The sequence below is a fragment of the Ziziphus jujuba genome, chromosome 4 (genome assembly GCF_031755915.1).
Source record: "Ziziphus jujuba cultivar Dongzao chromosome 4, ASM3175591v1".
Classification (NCBI taxonomy): Eukaryota; Viridiplantae; Streptophyta; class Magnoliopsida; order Rosales; family Rhamnaceae; genus Ziziphus; species Ziziphus jujuba.
The window spans coordinates 4,261,185-4,285,464 of NC_083382.1; the positions used below are offsets into that span (position 1 = coordinate 4,261,185).

Consider the following 24,280-nt stretch of genomic DNA (forward strand, 5'->3'; position numbering starts at 1 on the left):
AAAAAAAAAAATAAATTAATTATGATTAATATATAGAAAGCATGACTGATCTCGGGCCATTTGACTTCGGTTAATGATCAAAACAAACTTTCTAGGCCATCACCACTCAACAATTAGTTCACAAAGATTAAAATTTGGGCTGAAGAAGGCTGGTACATACGAGCATATCCATGAAGAGCCCAGCCCACATGTCAAACACATATTATAGCAACTGTTTTTTTGCCCTAAAAAAAAAATAATTCAAAATCGCAACTCGCACCTTGTTCATATACGAAAACTATGTAAAATATTTATCGAATATTCATTCAACACAATTTTTTTTTTTTTTTTTAACCATCACTCACCATTTTAGTTAGTAATATATATGGATAAATGGTATTCATAAAAAAATATATGGATGATACTCAAAAAAAAAATAAAAAAAAAATATATATATATATATATGCATAAATGGATTTTTTGGGGTCAATTTTACAATTTCTTTTTATCCAAATGCATTTGTCAATATATATATATATATATATATAATTGTAAATACAAGCATTTTTTTAATAAAATCAATACATGCTATCGAAGATAGCTTTACAATATTATCCTAAAAATAAAATATTACTTTTTTTTTTTTTTTGGTCTTTTTGGATTTTGGGGGTTGGGAAATCCAATTAAATTCATCAGAACTTCTAACTTTTAAATAAAGAAATGATGAACTTTGGTTATAGGGTACCTTGATTTTGAAGATGAACCAATTCACACAACTTACCTATCATACAATGAAAATATTGTTTTCGTGAAAAATTAATTTAAGCTTTCTAACTGTAACAGATTGACCAACAATCATTTGCATCACGTATATATAGAAAATGTAATGTTATAGGGGGATTAAATTATGATGAAGAACAGCAGTAAGATTTTGGCAACCCCATTTATGTTTGGTCAAAATCGCATTAACATATTGATGGATGAGATTCCTCCAATTTTTTTTGCTTCCCATTTTTAGAATTTTGTAATGATTCACAATTGATTTCCACATCAGCAACTAACACCCAACATTTTCCATCTTATTTTCAAACTGGTTGTTGCTTAAATAACCAGCTGTACTACTTCTCAAAAACAAAACCAAAATCTTCCAATTTCTTATTATTTGCTTAAATAACCAGCTGTACTACTTCTCAAAAACAAAACCAAAATCTTCCAATTTCTTATTATTATTATTTTAATTTATATATAAATATATATATATTTTTAATAGGGTTATATATATATATATATATATATATATAGATATGTAGAGGTGGTACCAAAAGGAGGGCCATAGAGTTAGTTAAAGCTGTGTAAAAGAAGCAAACAATTAGATCCAAAAAAATAATTATTATAAAACCTTACTTCAAATATATATATATATATATATATATAATATTGAACTTTTAACAAAATAAAATAATGAAAAATGCATGTCGTAATTTGAATACATCTCTTTCTTCTTCTTTCTTCTTCTTATTCTACCTCCACACAGACGACTTCAATCCTACGCCAAACAATCCCTTAGAAACCACCAACAACAACCCGGTATTGTTCACTTTCTCTAACTGCAACTTCTTTATATATTCTAGTCTTTTATTTTCATTCCCAACTATAGCGCGTGCACCACTACTCGCTCACCCATTCTGTTACGCTCTCTAACTGTTTCCGATATCAAATTTTTTTTTTTTTTCATGTTCGCATTGGAGGGAACCAAACAGGGACGCGAGCAACGAGCTCCTTTCTCTAAATCGATCCCCTCACTTTCTTACACGTGTCGGTACACGAGAAAACGAACGGTCCTGATTGCTTCATGGAACACCGCCTCTCTGATTGTTCTCATATGCCGGTGATATACATGTCACGCCACTCTCTGTAGCTTCACTTCCTTCACTCTCACTCTCTCTCTCTCTCTCTCTCTCTCTCTGTGTAATTCTCGGCTGCGAGTGTTTCAGGTATGATTCTTTGTTCGTCATCATCGAGCTCTTCCGAAAGGTTCTTTTCGCAATCTTTTCGAAGAAAATCTTAATTTTCTCTTTAAAGATTCTCGAGAAAACAGTTTCTTAGGTTTTGACAACGATCAGGTTGTGATTATTTTATATAATTTCTTAGCTTTTGCTTTTATGTGATTGCATTTCGATATGAAATTTTTTACTTTATTATTATTATTATTATTTTGACTCTGAAATTTGATTTTCATTTTGTTGTGCTTTTTGTGGTTCTTAGTGACGAATTGAATATGGAGACGGAGGCGTTGTCAGCTTCTGCTCCATCGGAGACCAACACAGCTTCCACGAACTCATCGCCACACGACCTCTTCTCGCAGATCAGCACGTATTCCAATTTTCCCGCACCTTCGCAAGAAAACGGCAGAGATTTCGGCGCCGATTTCGCTTCCATGTACCGCGCAATTTTCCCGCCAAACTTCCCGAGCTCTCTGTCTCTGACGCCGTCGACGACGCACTCCTCCTCCTGTGGAGAAGACGAGGCTGCCGTCACCGAACACCGTCTCAACCAGGCTTGCCTCATTCTGGAATGCCAGGAGCTACGCGATGGTTTCGATCTCTGCCGCGCAAACCTCCACGAGATCACCAAGGAGGTCGAGTACCTCCGCCGCGAGAATTCTGAACTCCGATCCGCCAATACGGAGCTCGTGAAGCTACTCTCTTCACAGACTACCTTCCAAAGCGTCCTTCTCTCCTCCTCTTATCCGAACCGATCGTTCATGCAAAATTTCCGCCGCCTCAACATCGGAGGCACTACTGCTCCTAATGCTCACGGCTCCGAAGAAGTCTCCAACATCAGTCCGACGAGCGTGATGGAAAATAACCGGTTCCAGAGACGGTCAAACACAGAGAGAATCAACCTCCCGAAGAGCATTTCAGTCCGATCAAGCGGTTACCCTAAGTTGAACCAATCTGCAAGTGCGAGCAACGTCGACGGTCCAAGCCGCATCTCTACTCGCCCGCAGGTCACGGGTCCACTCGTTTCCGGATCGGTCAGTTGAGTTTCACAAACAATATTTTCATGATTATTACTTTTATTTATTTATTTTGCTTAATTTTACAGAATATTTCATTCACAAAAAAAAAAAAATAATAATAATAAATAAAAAATCAAATAATATTAAACTTTGGTTTTGTTAATGTGTTATGGAGGTGCAGCAAAGGGTGTATGTGCCAGCAGGATGTGGTAGTGGTTCAGGGAAGAGGGATCAGGATTCAGAAGGCGGTGGGGATTTGGAACTGGAGGTTTACAACCAAGGAATGTTCAAGACGGAGCTCTGTAACAAATGGCAGGAAACTGGAACGTGCCCGTACGGTGACCATTGCCAGTTCGCACACGGAATCAAAGAGCTTCGACCTATAATCAGGCACCCAAGGTACAAGACCGAAGTCTGCAGGATGGTCATGGGAGGAGACAGGTGTCCGTACGGTCACCGGTGCCATTTCCGTCACTCGCTCACTGAGCAGGAGAGGGTTCAGCTTATGGGTCTGCCCCGAGCTAATTGATCATATCATTGGGATTGGTTATATTTTGGTAGGATCATAATATTGGACCTTGATATTCTCCTACTTTTCTTTGCTTAATTCTCATTGGAACTTTATGTAATGTATATAGATCTTGTTCACAGAAAAATCAAAGGCAATAAGTAATGTTGGGATAATATGGTTTAAGAAAATTATGGTAAATAAGGGAAGAAAAAAAAAAAAAAGTGGAATATTTGCTAAGTTTGATCATTAGAGGCAGGATATTGTTAGCATATATGGGTTTTTGTATAGGATTAGATGGGAAATTGTATTTGTTTCATTCTTGGTTACACTAATACGTTTATATGGTTCAGAGCTCTCTCTCTATTGTCTTGGTTGGTTCAATATTCTGAGTATGGGTAGAAATGGGGCTCAAGTGAAATAGATTTTTTTTTTTTTTTCCATTTTTCATTTTTCATTTTTTGTTTTCTGTTTTTTCTTGTTGAAGAAAAGGGAGTGTACGCTGAAAAGAGTGCAATGGGTCGTAGAAATGTCTCATACAACTAATACGACTCCACCTTGTAATGATTGTATTCGATAAGCATGCACTTGCACGCAAAGTTCAAATCAAGTTGGTTATGTATTTATTTTTATGTTTATAATTAATTATCTCTTTGTATTTCAATATCACCAATAATTGAAACCAAATCCAAAAACAATACCCAAGTTTTCTTCTATTACAGAATCAAAAAGCATTCTCGGAACAGGTTTTGTAGAATTCTATAATCTTGGCGAGTATATAGTTACAACTTTATCTTTTAGTATCTTTTCAGAAAATTTTAGCACCTAATATTACACGTACTCATTTTATTTATATATTTTTCATACGTGTCTTTATTCTTTTGAAACAAATGCACGTTTCTTTTTATTTTTATTTTTACATGTTTATTTAAAATTTTCAAAAATTGTATACAAAATGGAAGATATGTGACAAATATAATTCAATTGAGGATCTCTGTCTTATTTTTTTCTAGAAATATTTGAAAGCATATTTACAGAAGGTGCAACAAATGAACATAAGTCGAAATTAATATATATGTACTTTATAATAGTAACAAAATTATACTTCTCTTCGAATCTTCTTGAACAACCTTCCCCTCATCCCAAAAACAAAAAAAGAAAAAAAAAAAAACGATGTTTTTCGACGACAATGATGGCTAGTGGACAACGTGCGATTCATGGATGATGACTAGGGTTTCAGAGGCTGCTAAGATTTAAGGAATGTGAATGAGAGGGAGCGACAGACAAGTCTAATTGGGCTACTTACAGTTGGGCTTTAAGTTTGGGCTTGGCTGACCTTTGATTTTGGGCTTTACTGAGACGGAAGAGATGGTCCAAATTGAGACTTCTCAAGTTGGAAAGTACAAATTTTAATAGAACTTACAACTACACGAGAGAGAAGAAGAAAAAAAAAAAAACAAAATCATAAAAAATAATAATTTCTTTAGTTCTATTCAGATTTAAGATTTATAAACATAACGTATCATGATCATTCTGAATATATGCCAAGTGATTAAATTAAATATTGAAAATCAAAATTTATTGGTACATACAAATTATTAAGATGAAGTTGATCTCATTTACAAAATATACAACTAAACCTTAATAAATGACTCATTATAACAATTATAAAAAATCTTCCATAAGTTTTGAATGAACAGGCTAAGCAGAATGTAACATCCCGTCCCGAAGTACAACGGAAGTTTTCCAACGTTGACCGTTGATTTTGACTTTGACCGTTGACTAAAGGGATCAAAAGTTGACTTTTTGTTCCGGTTAGAATTCTAGGTTGACTGAGGTACCGTTACAAAGTACACGTTGGCACGAGTTTGTAGACTAGTAGCACGTTGAAAACGGAGCTACGGTTTGAAAGTTATGAGCAAAACAAGTTGAGGTCCAAACTGTTCAAGGGGTGCCGGAGTTGACTTTTTATTCATGCAAAGTTGAGCTTTGACTCATGCATGGTTGTAAAGTGTTTGTCGATACGAGTCCGTAGACTAGCGGCATGTCCGATTTGGACATGTGGTTTGGAAGTTATGGACCTGTAGAGTTTTTCAAATACTGTATTATTTTAATATTATTTTTTAAACGTGTAACGATGTGCCATGTGTGACTTAATAAATGTGACCATGTGTCACCATGTTGAGATGCCACATGTCAACCATGCTTAATACCATATTATTTTATTATTGTTGTTTTATATAATAATATTATTTTTAATATTATTTAATTATTTAGTTATTTTTATTTTATTTTATTTTCCTTTTTCTTTTTCTTTTTCTTTTCTTCTCCCCACGTGGGAAAAAAGGCCACAGGGCCGTTCCTCTTCTTCTTCCTTCTCCTTCATTTTTCTCCCACCGGCCGTCTCTCTCTCTTTCTCCCGTGTTCACCATTTCCGGCCACCGCCTTGCCACACGCGCCAACCATCGTCCAAGACCACACGTCGGCGAGCTCACACGCCGGCGACACGCCCAGATTGGGCTGGTGAAGTCGGCGGTGACGACTTGAAATTTTTCGGCGATTCTCTCCGTTTTCGGCAAGCCCAGTCCAAATTGCCACCCGTCTTCCCCTATTTTGGGTCCTCTGAGTTCAATTATGGCCTCCAATTTTCAAAATTCAAAGTGGTTTGTGAGATGCAAAGGAATCAAGACTGGCCGAAGTTTTCCGGCCAAATTCCGGCCACCACCGGCGGAATTGGGGTCAATGGAGACCGGTAATGCGATCCTCGTTCCACAAGCTTCGATTCAGTATATTATTCGACAATTTTGGTTAACATTTGTGTTTAACCCCCCGGGTACCGGGTATTATTTATCCGAATAAAATATTAATTTATTTGACTGTGTGTGAATTGTGTTCTAGGAGTACGGGTGAGTCGTGGAATTGATCCCATGGTCCATCTTAGGTTAATTGCATGCTCCAGGTGAGTGACCCACCTTTAAAAATATTTTGGGGTAATTAATTATATTTATGTGGTGTTAAATTGATATCTGAAATTTATGCTCATGTGGTGGAATTTAAATATAATCGGGAAAAAATATTATTTTATATATATATTTATCCATTGATACTAAATGAAATTTGGGGTCATTAAGAAATTCCCGATTATTATTTTATTGTGATTAAATGGTATTTATTACACATGAGCAAGTATTTTCAGTAATTAATTATGTCTGGATTTTATATTATTTTTGGGCATAATTGATTTGAATATTTTAAGAAAATTATTTTTTTAAATTGGTGCTTTCGAATTTTATAATTATGCCCGTGGCATATTATTTGTTGAATCTCGTGTTACGAGAAAAATTATTGTTTTACTGTTATCGATGTTTTCGTATCGGGGTTGTTAAAGGAAAATATGTGGGATGGTAAATGTAAAAATTGGTATATTTCCCACGGTAATTTTGAAAAAAATGGTACGGTTATAATTAATTTAATAATTGTTTTAGACGCACTCATACAGTATTGGTGTTCTGGTTGTATATGTGGTTAGCGCGCAAGTATTATGTCTCCCGTGAGTTGCCATTGGACCGAGGGCAGGCAAGTCTTATATATTGCGCATCAGCCGCTCCCATCCTTGGCCGGGATGACAGTTTCAGCAGCGGTACTGTCGGGACGCCGAAGTGTCGTTTGCAAGTTTCTCTCTTTAATCTCCCTGCCAGTCGGTGCTCGGGACGCTGGGTATCGGAGGGCATTACTGGTATATGGTGTGGTGCGTCAAGTACAAATTTTTCAGATAAATTTTCAAACCCCAAAGTGTTCAAATTATTTATTATATGTATTCACATTTTAATTACATTTGGGGTATTTATTTATTTGTTGTTTATCAAGTTGTTTGATCCCTTGGTTTTCGGGAAATACGAATATCGGGTTTTGGTGAAAATGTTTTAAAACGGGAACATTTCCAACGGAGTGAATAGTGAGGGTTTTGAGAGAAATTATTACCTTCAAATGTTTATTTATTTATTTATTTAATTGCTCGGTATTGATTACTTAAATCCCTTTAATTGTTATATTATTAATATTAAAGGTGTTCAGTAGTTAGGGTCACTCACTGAGATGATTAGCATATCATATTTTTAAATTCCGTTCCCCTAGGTCCAGGTCGGGAGACGTTGATCGTCCGGGGCGAGCCCGATGTCTCAGTTCGTTGCCGAAAGTCCAAGAAGTATTTCTTCCCTTTTTCCTCTCCATCTTGTATTACTTCTTCATCTGTCTTTTTATTAATTCTATATTTATCTGTATACTGTATTGGACGTGTAGTTATTATTTATGCACTGAGTTGTTGTTATTCTTTGAAGTGCTGTAAATTTGTGGAATCAATTTGTAGTATTGTGGGAGGAATAAGGGAATGTTTATAGAAGTGTGTTTTCAGTGCAGGAAATTTGTGGTAAGTCCAACTCTTAGGGGAGGTTCTGCCGGATTTTCCATTGGAGGGTTCGATAGGATTTCCCTGGGATCAGGGCTTGTCTAGGGTTCCGGGAAGGAAATCTGGACAGGTCCTGACACAGAACTTGTAACTACCATAGTAAGGATGATTTTTGAATAATAGAATATATAAAAATATAAGTAAACACCATATATAAACACATTCATTTAATTAAATGGCTTAAGTAAAATACGACTTTCAACAATGCCATATTTTCTTATAGTTTAAAAGATTATATACATTTTCTTTATAAACATTTTTTTAAATAAATTACATTTCCAATTTGTTTTAGAAAAATACTTACATTTATACAAACAAAGTTCCATGTAGATTCGAGAAAAAAAACATGTGTCATGAGTATTACTAACAAATCTATTAGGTGTCAAACAATAATTAAGTTCACAATATTCGTGTCATATTTGAAATGGACAGATGACTTATACTGATTTCTTGACCCATATTAATGAATATGCAGACAAATTCTGTTCTTATTTTCAGCGGATGCATGGTAAACAAGATCGATAAAGACTACAAACATTGCATTTAGGCTTTTGAGACCGTTTCTACAACTCTTTTAGTTTTCCCTTACAAAAGCTTGATAATTAAGTTGAATTTCATACGAATTTTCATGAACACCAGGTAAAGTAAGAGGAAGAAGGATCGAGACTCATATTATAAGATTCCTCAAGATGGAAATCATAGATCAAATTAGATATGATGAACTTGTCGAGGAGATGGAGAAAATCGAAAATGAGAGCTCGAGCTTCACAGGTAAACTATCATCATTTTCAAGTAATATATTTATGTCTTTAATTTTGAAGGCATGGTTGCAATAATGGAAATTTTATAGTTTAATTATTTAGAAAGATTGACAGACCATTTTTCTCTGATTATGGAATATATATAGCCTGCCTTTTTCTTCGTCTTTTTAGCATATTTTATATATAATGGTTTCACAATATACATAAAGAATTTTTGACAACGACTAAATAAAATAATGTTAATTCATATTATATTAGAGAACAAAAATTTCATGATACCTTCATTTTTCTATAGTATTTTCTCCAATTTTAATTGTATTATCTTGTTCATATCATTATTTTTTAGAATTTTTTCTCTTTGGATTGTTTTCCTTGTTGTCATGCCAAGAAGAGGGAAAATTTATAATCCAAAGAGTTGGTAGCTTAAGCCCATTTGAGGACAGTAAACAGATCTCATGTTTCATATACTAGTATTATTTTTTAAATTTTAAAATCTTTACTTGTTTAGAAGCAGTCTAACACAATAAAAAGTGCAAGTAGATTAAAACATATAAAATGGTAAGCTATGGGCTGAAATTGAATAAAAAGTAATTTCCTTTATGTTAAGTTATGACGGAAAAAAGAGAAGAATTAAATGAATTTATAAGTTTTATTATTTATTTTATTACATGGAATTATATGTAGCAAAGAAAATATAACACATAAACAAGAAGAAATTGTAAATCAATAAATGTACTAAAAGCTTTATTTTTCTTTTTTCATGAAAACTTTTTAAAGATTTTAATTTCTTTTATCTTTTCTTTTTCTTAGTTTGGATTATAAACTCCAAATTTAGGATTAAGATTGTGACATATGAATAATATATCTCATCTAAAAAGGTCATTTTGATTTAAAATTATACCACATATATATAGAGCACAAAATGTGGAAATCTATGAAAACTGTGTATGATTGATTATGTGGCATAAAAAAATGAAAAAAAGGGGCCAAAAAAAGGATTACCAACAGAATATATAACAAAATTATTGAGGAAAAAAATAAAGGGTTTAATAAAGGGTTTGAGTTGTCTTTCTGTCCCGATATTAAGTAGATAAGTTTTTGAAATTTTGCATGATCAACATTTTTGCATGTGGTTTTTAACACGTAACAAAGAAAACCAAAAAAATCCACATGCAATAAATCTACGTGTCTCGCAACAAGTAAAGAGCATACAAAGAAACCATACTCAACAAAATCATTTCCATCACCTTTAAAATATTAAAGCCGTAGTTGACAAAAAATCTGCTTAATTCCATAAATCATAAATGAAAATATCTTTAAGCCCCTTCCGTATATAAGCAAACAAAAGCAAGAGTTTATTATTTTCTTCTTTCCTTTTTCTTTCTTTATCTATTTATTTATTTATTCTTTTCGTTTCTTTTTTCCTGAAATTCATCTTTGATTGCCAACTCATTAGGTTCACATATATACCAGAAAGGACCGTAAAAATGTCTTTTTCCTTGGGAAAATATATATATATATATATATATATATGTATACATACGTTTTATTCATTATACTTGTTACCATTACTTATTTCAATTGGTTGTTTACATAAATAGTGGCATGTGGTGTGTGGTTTAGTGCAATTAAATTTTATGACACTAAATGGAAATATGGAAATATTTTTCTTGCTTTATGAGGTTCAATTTGAATTGGATTTTGTTAAGGGGAGAATCAGATTCTTCTGGCATTAATGGCATCAAGCACCTATCCATTTATGGTAAATTTGGAGTCTAAGTCATTAATTAGAGGCACCTATATTCCATAATCCACTGTGGTCAAGACCACCATTGCCACAATCTTAATAGTTTTTGGCTATAGCCTTGTTCGTTTGATCAACTGAAAAAAATACTATGAGATGCGTATATCAGATTTCTATTCTAAAATTTAGGTCTAAAAGCCCAATTACAAAGCTACACGCCCTGGTCAACTTTACCAGTAAAACACAAGTTTGAATTTCAAAGTAGAACTTTGAAAAACTTTGACCAGCGCGTGTCTTCAATTCCCTGTGTCTTTTCCTCTGAAACTTTTAAAATTTCATTAACATTCAAAAGGTATTGGTGCGTGGATCAAGATACAAAATCATAGAAGTTGATTTCATGGGTGGTTGTATAGTACTCACACAGAAGGATTTTGTTCTAGGATTTACACCAAATTGTAATAATACATGATAATTTGATTAATTTCCTAGAACTTAATGCTTCTTTCCCTTCCCTTACCTCAAACTTAATGCTCTTGGATTCTTTTACACCACCCTCTTCCTCTTTTTTTCCACCAGCCAAAAACCCAAAAAGAGAAAAGTACAAACTTCCATTTCCCACTCTACTATTTAAGGGTAGTTTCTCCCCACAGCCAAAATGTGGTAAGGGAAGCAAGCCAAAACATTCATAGATATGAATCCATCAAGAAATTTCAGATCTTCAAACCCTAATCATCGAAATCCTAATGTTCTTCCAATGGGCTCACTCATGTTGCCATATCCTCCTCCTCTAACCACAAATATTGAGGTGTAGCAAACTTTTCTTAGCACTCATTTTGTTCATAAAATCTCCAAATTTGTTTTTTTCATTAATTTTGTTATAATATGTAGGACACCATGTTTTTTTTTTTTTTTTTTTTTTCTTTCGCTTTCTATAGGATGCCGAGGAGTCTAGCGAATCCCAATTTGACCAACTTCAAAAGCATAATCTTGAGCTGTTTTGGAATCAGCAGAACTATGAGATGCGAAATGGTTCAGGTTTCTTTTTGTTGTTTAGTTCATTATTGGAAAATTATGATGCTATATGTTTTCCTGCCCTTGATGTGATTATGTTTCCTATAAAAATTATCATCAATGAACTTGTACAATTTTTATGTCTTATTTATATAATTTGTTTTATATATACCATGGCTTTGTTAGAAGGCCTTGGAAAATGTTTGATAATTTCCCATCAAAAGATGGCTGATTTATGTATTTAATAGTTTCTCATGTTAATGTTTCAGTTGTGAAGAGCCAGAATCAACTACCTCTTGCAAGGATCAAAAGGGTAATGAAATCCGATGGAGATGTAAAGGTTGCCTTTTTACTTTGTTCCTTTTAAAATATATATATAATTCACACAAAAAATCCTTGTATAAATCCTAGAAAGAAAAGTTAATTTGTTTGGCCATCCACGAAACATCTACTTTCCAACTCAAAAATTTGTAGTTTCAACCAAAAAAAAAAAAAAAAAGCTTTTATTATGTTACACATATCCTTTTTTGAATACGTAAAACAAGATATTTTTCTACTCAAATAGAAATATTAATTATATTATATAAATGTGTACAAATGTAATCTATATACACTTAACATCTTTATTTGTAATTGAAATTGTATTGATATGGTTACTTTAGGAAAAAAAGAAAAGAAAACGGAAACTTAACACGTAAGATTAAGATATTACCATATATATATATATATATATGATTTTTAAAACTGGCATCAATGGTCTTATAGTAATTAAACTAATTAATCTTTATGTTTAGTTGTATAAATAATTTATTAATGTTTGAGAGTGTATTTTAATTTCAGATGATCAGTTCAGAAACTCCTATCTTGTTCTCCAAGGCCTGCGAGCTCTTCATAATGGAGCTCACACTTCGTGCATGGATGCAAACTGAAGGATGCAAGAGACGAACCCTGCAGCGTGGCGACATTGCCAGGGCGATTAGGAGTGATGAGCTCCTAGACTTCTTGGTCGATGTTGTTCCTTTGGAAGAAGAGGAAGACCAAAAGGTTTTTAATTAAAGTCATTAAAATCATTACATTTCTTATATATATATATATATATATATATAATTAAAGTCATTAATCAATTTCATTTCCAGCTGGAAGAGGAGGCAGGGCAAAATTCTGGTGGAAATGAACAACCTGCTGCTGTTGAACCACTTAATTTTCCTGATCAGGCAAACGGTGACACTGTAAGTCATGATGATCGGAGATTAACCTCATATATATGACATATAACATATCATTTTTATTTATTGTTTTTGGATGTGCTATATATAATATAATGTTAGAAATTAATTCAATTTGCATAAAAATAATTCATGAATATCAGGAAATGGCTAATACAATGGTTCAAGGAGTGCCTCAGCAGTTCATGTATGATCCATCCGTGAACTCTGCTCAACTCCAGTTCAACTATCCTCCCAAGGTGAGCATAGAGTTTTTTACATGATATTCAAAAACATCAAATAAAGAGCATATAAAATATATCATAGTGTGTGATTTATTAGGTACATAGATCATACATATATGTATATATATATATATATATATGTGTGTGATTGTGTATGTGTTTGATCAATGGCTTGTTCCAATACAGACAATATATATATAAAAGCCAATTTGTTTAATTTCAATGATTTATCTCAATTAATCAAAAGCCTTTTATTTTATTTTATTTTATTTTGTTTTTTCAATTGTTGCTACACTTTCCAAGGGGGTCTTTTTTTTTAATCGTATTTCTTCTTTTGGGAAAGTATATAAATTTTTTAATTAATTTTTCAGTGAACCAATCCATATTCCATACTGAGGAATGGCTGGAGGGAAGCGCTGGGAGGAAGCTCAATAAAATGTGGTAGAAATGACTACTTTAAGTTATATGAAATTAAAAAAATAATAATAATAATGTCCTATATATGAGGCATTGTGGTAGATTTAGGGTTGTACAAGAAAGATGAACTCAGTATTGTTCCAGAGGAGGAATCTTTTACCATCTATAATATATATATATATATATATATATATATAACTAGCCACAAATTAAGTGGTTGCAATATTGTCTTTGAGTTTTTCTCCTAGCATTTACTCATCGCTTTGAGAACTTACCAATCAATAACCATTGTGTAATTGAGCTCAATTTATTGATGGAGAATACAATATATATATATATATATATATATATATAAACATTGGTCGAAATATATTGGAATTTATATGTATGTATATATATATATATATATATATATTACTAAGCCATTATTAATTTGTTTTGAGACATGAACAAAAGGTATGGCCCACGACGAAAAAAAAGAAAATATTAACCGTTAAGCTAGTTTTACTTTGGCAATGAATAAAAGACAAAAACTAGATTGTATGGAAATACATATGAACATGTTACTTATTCTTTTCATGGACATTTATATATTTTGCGTACTTTGCCTAGAAAAAACGGGAGAGTGGATAAAAGTATTTATTAAACCAAATCTCTTTGATAAATTGCATAGTGAATAGTTGACACAAAATATATATTGACAATAAAAAGAGTAGAGGGTGTGGGGGATTTTATACTTCCAATTTAGGTAGAAAAGTTTAGAGTATGTACATTTTATTTTCCATGAAATTGTGCGGTTAAGGTGAGGTGAATAGCAAATAGGTTAATTTGATTGGGAACTTGATCAATAATGTTGAAAATGGAAAAGATGCTTTTGCACCTCTGAAAATACCTCTCTCTTTTTTTTCTGTTTTTTTTTCTTTTTTTTTTGGTTTACTTTTTGGTAAATTATGAAATTATCTGTTGGTGAATTAAGGCAGATAAGTTTTAAGGCTGTGGTCCCCGCTCGAGAAAAGGGGTAAAATTACTTGGATTAGTAAGTAAATTTCTTTTTTAATCTAAATTCCGAAACATATTTGATTTTTGGGAAATTGGAAAAGGCCCATTTTATGTGGTCACCCGAAGCCTAGTTATGAGTTGTCAAATGGGCCACAATATCCAAGCCTATCTTACGCATTGGACTGTTGGGTTTCCACCCAAGAAGATCATTGTCAACGTTTCGGGCCTTTCGGCAGCTCGTGAGCTCATTCTGGGCTAAATCCTCTAATTGCAACAAAAGCAAAATGGGCTGATTTTCAAGGCGGCTAAATTACAAAATGTCACAAACTTCTCTCTAATTTCAAATTGGGGAATTTGGTCCAATATCCCGGGATGAGCTTACTCTTTCATTTGCTATTATTTTTTTCTACCATTCAATATCTATTTTAATCTTAAAAAATAAAAAATAACTTGGATATCCTTTTATGTTTTAAGCAAACAAAGAACAAAAATTTACTTTTTAGAAAAAAAAAAAAAAAAAACAAAGTACATCAAGTAATTGTTTTTACAAGAAAACACAAAAATAAAAAAAAATAAAGGAAGCCTCATCTCAGCACCCTTAAAAAATACAAAGAAAATACAAAGAAAAAACAAAAAAACAAAACTTCATCTCATCTCAGCACCTTTGAACGACTATCTCTGAGGTAATTGTTTTAATATTTTTGTTTATTTGTTGCCATGCATCGGTGTGGGTTTGTTTTTGTGTTAATTTTTTCCCTTACCGTGACCGGTGTGGATTTGTTTTTGTGTTTATTTTTTGCCTTGCCGTGGATCCGTGTGGGTTTTTTTTTTTTTGTGTGTGTTTATTTGTTGCCTTACTGTTAAATACTTACAAATTTAGTACAATGTGATACATTAAAACTTTTGATTTGTGTTTAAAACCGGTTAAAAATGTGGAATTTTTGAAATTTATTTGAAATTTAGGTTTTTGTATGAAAGTGATTATAACCTAGGTTTTAGAATAGATTGATATTAGATATCAATAGGAAATGAAGAGAGGAAAAAAAATGGGACCGATTTGGCCTTAAACAGTGGCCGAAGGTGGGAGAAATAACCGGGTCAAAAATCAGATCAGGATCAGTTCAAGTGGGTTAGGGTCAACCCGGCTAAAGATTAAAGATGGAGTGGAAGACATGTCGTCTGGGATGAAAGACACCTAGATGACACGTCGTTTTTAATTTTTTTTTATTTTTTAAATTTTTTTTTATTTTTTGGTTCCATCGACATCCCTAAGCATAAAAAATAAATAAAGGATGAAGGCAGGGAAATCAATGAATTTGATGAAGAATAATGTTAGTTTGTAATAATGTTAGTTTGTAATAAAAAAACATAATATATGTATATATATATATATATTTGTTACAACTTAGGGATATAAAGATTTTTACCCTAATCGAAGTTTAAATCCTAAAGCTAAAGGTGTTATCTCACTAGTGCATAATACTCAAACTCTGTCTAGAAAACTACTTTTGTGGGTTGAAAAGAAGAATTTTTATAAAAATGTACTTGATCCTTAAGAAACTAATTATTTTTCTTTTTTTGATTTGTATACAGATAAATCCTTGACCCTAAACTAATTATACAGATAAAATAAATATAAAGTGAATGATTTGTATAGCATATATAGGTATCAGTAGGTCTGAGCTTTTATAACCAAATCAGGTTAAACACAAGCAGTATGGGGAAGAGATGTAGCTACATTAGTTGACATACTCATATAGAAGCGGTAGACATGTTGCAGTCCAGCTTAACCTATATGTTCAGATTATAGTCTACAACTTTTTGTGCATATTTTTTAGACATATATTGTATGTTAAGAAATAATTAAATATAACATTAATATGATATGTATATATACAGTCTAAGGGGTGCTTTTGATTGGCTTATAACAATCTGTCTGTTGCGTAGCTTCTACGTAGTCCTCCACCTCTATACTTCACTTTCTTGTTTTTCTATTTTGGGTGAATTGACTACTTCCTCTCCAGTCATTTCAACATTTCACTTTATTTGCTTCTGCATGTAGCATCATAATTGGCTACAATTGTGGGTTGCTCTATTAAAACCCCACTTTAGACTATAGCTGCATTAGAAATATTAGTTGCTTTTTAGACCTTCTTTTTCTTTTAAGTTTTTTCTTCTTCCCTTTTGGTAGGGTAATTTATTACTAAAAATCAGTACTTGGAGATTAAAAAAAAAAAAATACTTTATGATTAATTAGAATTGAAGTTGAGAATTCCAAAGTTAGTACTTTTTAATTGTTAGTACTTTCTAAAGGTATAGATATATATATATATATATATAGAGAGAGAGAGAGAAGATCGGTGCATAAAATTTTAGGTACATGGTTAGCTAGAAGCAAACAGGCAAACACTTTATCCCCAAAAAAGAAAAAAAAATTAAAGAAGAAGAAGAAGATAGAAAGATTTAGAAGTAAACATACTGCTATACAGTAAATGTTCAGTAAATGTTTTGTAGATGGCATACACAATATCCTTAGGAAGAGAGCGTATGAAATTGAGGATTGCGGATATTTATATATGTATACATAGTTGACAATGTGGTTAAAGGTAGACAAAAATTTATTAATGTTATCAATGTACATTTGTAGGTTGTACTTTATAATGGCACCAAAGAGGAACTTGTGAGGTCAACTGAAAAAGGGAGGTAAGAAGGTGGAAAGTAAGAGACGCAGTGGTAGCACATCAGCACCCGACTCTAAGTGTCGACTAACTACTAGGCAAAAATCCAAAGCTGAGACGGAAAGCACCAAACTTCGAGGGCACATTTCACTTTCCTCTCCCCCATCTGAGATGGTAAGTTTTATATTCATTTATGTTGTTTTGTGCAGTAAATGATAAGACATCTGTCAGTATTTATTCATGAATGTGAAAACTCGAGAAAAACTTTACCCGATGGCCATCAATAATTGCCGATGGGCCATCGGGATTTTTTTTAGTTTATTGTAGGTTGATTGCCGATGGTTTCATCGGTAATTACCACTAGTGCAAAAATGTGACCCATATGTCTTAAGATTTAGTTGGAAATTATTATTATCAAGTTAGGGTGGAAAAGTAGGGTATGATTAAATCGTTGACGTTAGTTCCATTTATGTAATTCATTTTGCAGCCCATTGACGCTCCAAAAGAACGGATCTTTCAGGATGCCGATATATTTAAAGTTAGGGCACATTCATTCGGGAATCCAATAGAAGCGAACAAAGTAATTACAAGTGTACTCACAAGTGAGCAGCTAGAAAAGTATAGACAAACATGTTTTGGACACTTACTTGACATGAAGAACCTCAGGTTCTCTGGTCAGCTAGTGCATCACCTGCTTTGCAGACGAATTGTGTCCAACAATCCAAAAGTACTGGAGTTTAACTTCGGCGGATCTGGAGTGCGATTTACAAAGTGGGAATTCGCACTTATTAGTGGCTTGTAGGTACCCTTCCATGTATGATATGCAAATTTCCAAAGGAAAGGAGCTGCTCACGAGGTTGCTAAATGACAGGACTGACTTGAAACTGCCCGAACTGGAGTGAATATTCAAGGGTACACATTTTATGGATGATTGGGATGTTGTAAGAATTGCATTACTATATTTCTTAGTTCATGGTGTACTCGGAATGGATCCGAGGGTTCAGATAAATAGAAAATTCATTGATTTGGTTGCTGATATTGAGGTATTTAATTCCTACCCTTGGGGCATTCTGAGTTACAAGGAGACGATCAACTCATTCCACAATGCATTCCAGCATAGAGGATATGCGGTAAAGAATAAATCACAATCGTATGACCTAAAAGGTTTTCCATTGGCGTTTCAGGTATGGTAATATATTTAATACATGTAGCGTTTACTTAAAAATTATATTTAATAACCTATAATTTATATTTTGTAGTTGTGGGGGTTTGAAGCAATCCCTGATTTTGGTAACCAATTTGGTGAGCGGCGTGAAACCCGTTTTCCGAGGATCCTTGGATGGCATGCTACAAGTCAACCGAACCATTTTGCTGTCTATAATTGGTTCACCTCAAATAGCAATGTAAGGCAAATTTTTTTAGACTACATGGTACGACTACATTCAAGTTACATTACCAAAGTCAGTTTCCAAATTTACTTTTTTTTCCTTTCTTCATTTCATGTAGTATGTTGTGCACTGGAGGTTAGATGCTACCGATGAAGAGAAGACTATGGATTACTGGCGAACAATAGCAGTGAACATACATGAAGTTCGCTATACGACACCACCACTTGTAGCACCAATAGCCACTGTTGGCACTAAAGATGCATCCAAAGCTGAGGAGCATTCTAGTGGCCCTCCAGATGCTAATTTCAGGGTATGCAATTGTTACTTGCATGCAAATTTGTATTTCATATGTTGTACTAATATATATTGACTTATGTTTTGGATATTGATATTGATTAGCATATTGATATTGATTAGCTTGCTTGCTTGGAGGCAAAATTTGATGAATTAAATAAAGAGATGGAATTGTTAAGGAAGATGCTTAGTTTTGTTATTGACCAACAAAAGCATCAGGTATCATTTAGACAACTTAGTATACTTTAGGGTTTCAGCATTATTAAATTATATATTGTAATTCAGCAATGATTTGTTGTTAGGGTTTAGGAACTGCAAAATAACCATTGTGTTTTGCAGGCCGAACATCATATGCACAGTCATTCACCGTCATCTTCGGTGTGACCATCATCCCCTATGGCACCGTCATTTGGAGAGCAAGCCGAAGAATTTGATGCACCCATAGACGGTTCCAATGGTAGGAAGGAAGATGATGATTGTACTACACCATTTGAGCCTATCGTACCTGGAGGACCCTATGTGGAGGATTCCATGGCTTTGGTGCCATATCGGCCTTTGCATTTGGGGTGGGATATCAGTGCTTCAGCTGACAGTCCACATCATGACCAATCAGCTGAGATTGAGGTGGAGGATTGGACACATAACGTTGGTGATACAAGCCGATTCGGTAGAGTTTACCACTAGCCACATCATATCATCTCTCCTTACACCGACCCGTGTAAGAAGAAGGTCAAATTTAATCTTAATTGACATATTGATGCATCGAAGGAGAGGGTGTTCGATGAGTGGTATAGGGTGGCACCGAACGAAGCAACTTTGTGTACATCTTATATGACGGTGGGGAAGAAATTGTTTGCTGAGCTACTTACCTCTGAAAGATGGTTGACTTCCGATGTAAGTTATATACTTTATTTTCATGTAAAATCATTGTGTTCCTACGTTTGGAATGATGTTTTATTTATCACCTCACACTTGTTATTTATTTCCTTTAATGTGGTTTTGCAGCATATTGACACTATTTTGTATTTCATACGAAAAAGGCTGTTTGAGAATGAGAAGATGTTCACCCACACCTGTGCCATATTAGACGTGTTATTTTGGGTAAGATGATGGGATGTTACTGTGTTGCTTAATGTTATATTGATGACATTTTATATTGTATCTATTTCATTATTTGGCAATCATCCATCAAAGGGCGTTATCCCATATGGGGGGCATCTCGAAGCACATATTTATGTGATTCAACACTTCGTAGCTATGTGAGTGGGAAGTCACCCAAACCTAGCATGCTATGGCGGAGATGTGATTATGTAATTCCCTACATATATTTAAAAAAATTCTCACTAAGTTTCCCAATTTGTGGATAATGAGGTTATGTTCTAATTTGCATGTGTACATCCCTGTCAACAATGGAGGCGCCCATTGGTTGGCAGCATGTGTGGACTTGAAGGCCCGACATATTGATTTATACGACCCAAATATGAGAAACAAATATGTCCAGAATAAAGAGTTGAACAATGCGGAATGCCTTACGTATATGCTGCCTTACCTATTGAAGGATGGGGTATATTACGAGAAGAATCCGGACGTGCCTCCCACTTTAGAGCCATTCACGATGACCATGATCAAAGATGCACCCCACCAAGACAATGGGTATGAATGTGTTGTCATTTCAAACCACTTCTATTGCTGCTATTTTATTGTGCTTACGTGTGGAAATACACGTGGTTGGTTTTCATTAATGTTAATCATTAATGCTATTCTGCAGGGATGATTGTGGCGTCTACGCTTTAAAATTTATTGAAACAAGAGCAGTGAGGAGAATCTTTCATTTGGCCCAGAAGACATTAGGTTTTTTAGAAAAAAATATGCTGTTGATTTGTATTTGAATAAACTTTCAATGTAGATCGTATGTTTAATGTTATGACACCCTATACTAATGTTATCTTAATATGCTGAACCTAGCTTTAGTAATGATAACCGTTGACCCAAAAAAAAAAAAAAAAAGGAGAAAAGAAGACCCTCAGTTGTGATAAAAATTAAAGCAAAGATGATTATCGAGGGTGCATCGATAATTCCCGATTCACCATCGGTAATTACCGATACGCTTTCGGTAATATCAATTCACATATTTTTTTACTCCAAAGACTCAGCTAATGGGTGTTTCCAGCAACAACATGCAAAATATACATTCATCAATGCCCCCAAACAGAAAAACCCCAAAAGTTTCGAAAACGTTCTCCAATTGGCAAAAAAATTTGATTACCGTAGGTTTCATCGGTAATTACCAAAACCCCAGTGGCAATCACGTTTTACCAATGTTGTGGCCCCAACAAGTCCCCTAATGTGTGTTAAATGCAAGAACATGCAAAATATGAATTACTAAATGATTCAAAGGAGACAAAACCCCAAAAGTTCTAAAAAAGTTCTCAAATTGGCAAAAAAAATTTATTATTGTAGGCCTTCGGTAATTAGCGATGAAAACTACGGTAATCAATTTATACTTGCTGGAAACATTACCATAGGTTTCATCGGTAATTACCGAAACCCCGGTGGTAATCACATTTTACTAATTTTTTGGCCCCCACAAGTCCCCTAATATGTTTTAAATGAAAGAACATGCAATATATGGATTCTTCAATGATCCTAAGGAAAGAAAACCCCAAAATCTCTGAAACAGTTCTCAAATTGGCCAAAAAAAATATGATTACTGTAGACTTTTGGTAATTACCGATAAAACCTACGACAATCAATTTATACTTTCTGGAAAAATTACCGTAGGTTTCATCGGTAATTACCAAAACCCCAGTGGTAATCACATTTTACCAATTTTTTGGGCCCCATAAGTCCCCTAATGTGTGGTAAATGCAAAAAAATACAAAAAATAGATTCTTAATTGATCCTAAGGAGAAAAAACCCAAAAATGTCTGAAAACCTTCTCTAATTGGTAAAAACATATGATTACTGTGGACATTCGGTAATTACCGATGAAACCAACGGTAATCAATTTAAACTTTCTCGAATAATTACTGTAGATTTAATCAGTAATTAACGAAACCCCTATGGTAATCATATTTTACCAATTTTTTGGGCCCCACAAGTCCCCTAATGTGTGTTAAATGCAAAAACATTCAAAATATGGATTTTTCAATGATCCTAAGGAGAGAAAACCCCAAAATTTAGGAAAAAGTTCTCAAATTGGCAAAAAATATATGATTACTGTAGGCCGTCAGCAATTACCGATGAAACCTACGGTAATCAACTTATACTTTCTGAAAAAATTACCATAGATTTCATCGATAATTACCGTAACCCCTATGGTAATCACATTTTACCAATTTTTTGGGCCTCACAAGTCTCTTAATGTGTGTTAAATGAAAGAACATGCAATATATGGATTCTTAAATGATCCTAAGGAGAGAAAATCCGAAAATTTCAAAAAAAGTTCTCAAATTGGCAAAATAAATATGATTACTGTAGGCCGTCAATAATTACCGATGAAACCTACGGTAATCAACTTATACTTTCTGGAACAATTACCGTAGGTTTCATCGGTAATTACCTTAACCCCTATGGTAATCACATTTTACCAATTTTTTGGGCCCCACAAGTCCCCTAATGTGTGTTAAATGAAAGAACATGCAATATATGGATTCTTAAATGATCCTAAGGAAAGAAAACCGCAAAATTTCAGAAAAAGTTCTCAAATTGGCAAAATACGATTACTGTAGGCCGTCAGTAATTATCGATGAAACCTACGGTAATCAATTTATACCTCTGGAAAAATTACCATAGATTTAATTGGTAACTACTGAAACCCTTATGTTAATCACATTTTACCAATTTTTTCGGCCCCACAAGTCCTCTAATGTGTGTTAAATGCAAAAACATGCAAATATATGGATTCTTCAATGATCCTAAGGAGAGAAAACCCCAAAAATTTGGAAAAAGTTCTCAAATTGGCAAAAAAAATACAATTACTGTAGGCCATCGGTAATTACCGATGAAACTTATAGTAATCAACTTATACTTTCTGAAAAAATTATCGTAGGTTTAATCAGTAATTATCGAAACCCCTATGGTAATCACATTTTACCAATTTGTTGGGCCCCACAAGTCCCCTATGTGTGTTAAATGCAAAATATAGATTCTTAATTGATCCTAAGGAGAAAAAATCCAAAAATGTCTGAAAAAGTTCTCAAATTGGCCAAAAAATCATGATTACTGTAGACCTTTGGTAATTACCGATGAAACCTATGGTAATCAAATTATACTTTCTAGAAAAATTACCGTAGGTTTCATCGGTAATTATCGTAACCCCTATGGTAATCACATTTTACCAATTTTTTGGGCCCCACAAGTCCCCTAATGTGTGTTAAAAGCAAAAAAAAAATGCAAAATATAGATTCTTAAATGATCCTACGGAGAAAAACCCCCAAAATGTCTGAAAAAGTTCTCAAATTGGCAAAAAAAAAATGATTACTGTAGACCTTCAGTAATTACCGATGAAACCTACGATAATTGATTTTTACTTTCGAGAAAAACTACCGTAGGTTTCATTGGTAATTACTGAAACCGCTATAGTAATCACATTTTACCAATTTTTTGGCCCCCACAAGTACCTTAATGTGTGTTAAATGCAAAAACATGCAAAATATAAAATCTTCAATGATCCTAAGGCGAAAAAACCCCAATAGTCTGGAAAATTTTGACACTTTGATAACTTTTTCTGAACTTTTGGGGTTTTTTCTCCTTAGGATCATTGAAAAATCCATATTTTGCATGTTGTTGCATTTAACACACATTAGGGGATTTTTGGGGGCCAAAAAATTAATAAAACCACATTATCGTAGGGGTTTCGGTAATAACCGATTAAACCTACGGTAATTTTTCGAGAAAGTATAAATTGATTACCGTAGGTTTCATGGGTAATTACCGAAGGTCTATAGTTAACATATTTTTTTTTTCCAATTTGAGAACTTTTTCAGACATTTTGGAGTTTTCTCTCCTTAGGATCATTTAAGAATATATATTTTGCATTTTTTTTTCCATTTAACACACATTAAGGGACTTGTGGGGGCCAAAAATTGGTAAAATGTGATTACCATAGGGATTTTGGTAATTACCGATTAAATCTACAGTAATTTTTCCAGAAAGTATAAATTGATTACCGTAAGTTTCATCGGCAATTACCGAATGTCTACAATAATCGTATTTTTTTTCCAATTTGAAAACTTTTTCAGAGATTTTGGGGTTTTCTCTCCTTATGATCATTTAAGAATCCATATATTGCATGTTCTTTCATTTAACTCACATTACGGGACTTGTGGGGGCCAAAAAATTGGTAAAATGTGATTACCATAGGTGTATCAGTAATTGCCGATGGAACCTATGGTAATTTTTCCAGAAAGTATAATTTTACTACCGTAGGTTTCATTGGTAATTACCGAAGGTCTACAATAATCAAAAAATTTTGCCAATTTGAGAACTTTTTCAGAAATTTTGGGATTTGGTCTACTTAAGATCATTTAAGAATTCATATTTTGCTTGTTCTTTCATTTAAC

The 24,280-nt window shown here is 33.5% G+C and overlaps 2 protein-coding genes across 11 annotated transcripts; both read left to right on the forward strand.

Annotated features, from left to right (window-relative positions):
* The first annotated feature begins 1,430 nt into the window (after positions 1-1,430).
* On the forward strand, positions 1,431-4,135 carry LOC107416098 (zinc finger CCCH domain-containing protein 14). 5 transcript variants are annotated; one of them, XM_060816206.1, is made up of 4 exons: positions 1,431-1,566; positions 1,740-2,013; positions 2,245-3,016; positions 3,177-4,135. In XM_060816206.1, exons 2-4 carry the CDS (start codon positions 1,976-1,978, stop codon positions 3,528-3,530), a joined length of 1,164 nt encoding a protein of 387 aa, XP_060672189.1. In that variant the 5' UTR covers positions 1,431-1,566; positions 1,740-1,975; the 3' UTR covers positions 3,531-4,135. The 5 variants fall into 5 exon arrangements, with proteins under 5 accessions (XP_060672189.1, XP_060672188.1, XP_060672190.1 ...); XM_060816205.1 differs by lacking the exon at positions 1,431-1,566 and having other exon boundaries at positions 1,616-2,013; XM_060816207.1 differs by lacking the exon at positions 1,431-1,566 and having other exon boundaries at positions 1,617-2,013; positions 3,183-4,135.
* Positions 4,136-8,501: 4,366 nt separating this feature from the next.
* Positions 8,502-13,699, forward strand: LOC107416085 (nuclear transcription factor Y subunit C-4). Of its 6 annotated transcripts, none has more exons than XM_048472174.2 (7): positions 10,841-11,284; positions 11,415-11,508; positions 11,760-11,803; positions 12,331-12,534; positions 12,627-12,719; positions 12,860-12,955; positions 13,312-13,699. In XM_048472174.2, the coding sequence occupies exons 1-7, from the start codon at positions 11,171-11,173 to the stop codon at positions 13,312-13,314; spliced, it is 648 nt and encodes a 215-aa protein (XP_048328131.1). In that variant the 5' UTR covers positions 10,841-11,170; the 3' UTR covers positions 13,315-13,699. The 6 variants fall into 6 exon arrangements, with proteins under 6 accessions (XP_048328133.1, XP_048328132.1, XP_048328131.1 ...); XM_048472173.2 differs by having other exon boundaries at positions 10,842-11,284; positions 11,415-11,514; XM_048472172.2 differs by having other exon boundaries at positions 10,847-11,284; positions 11,760-11,830; positions 13,312-13,697.
* Positions 13,700-24,280: the final 10,581 nt, after the last annotated feature.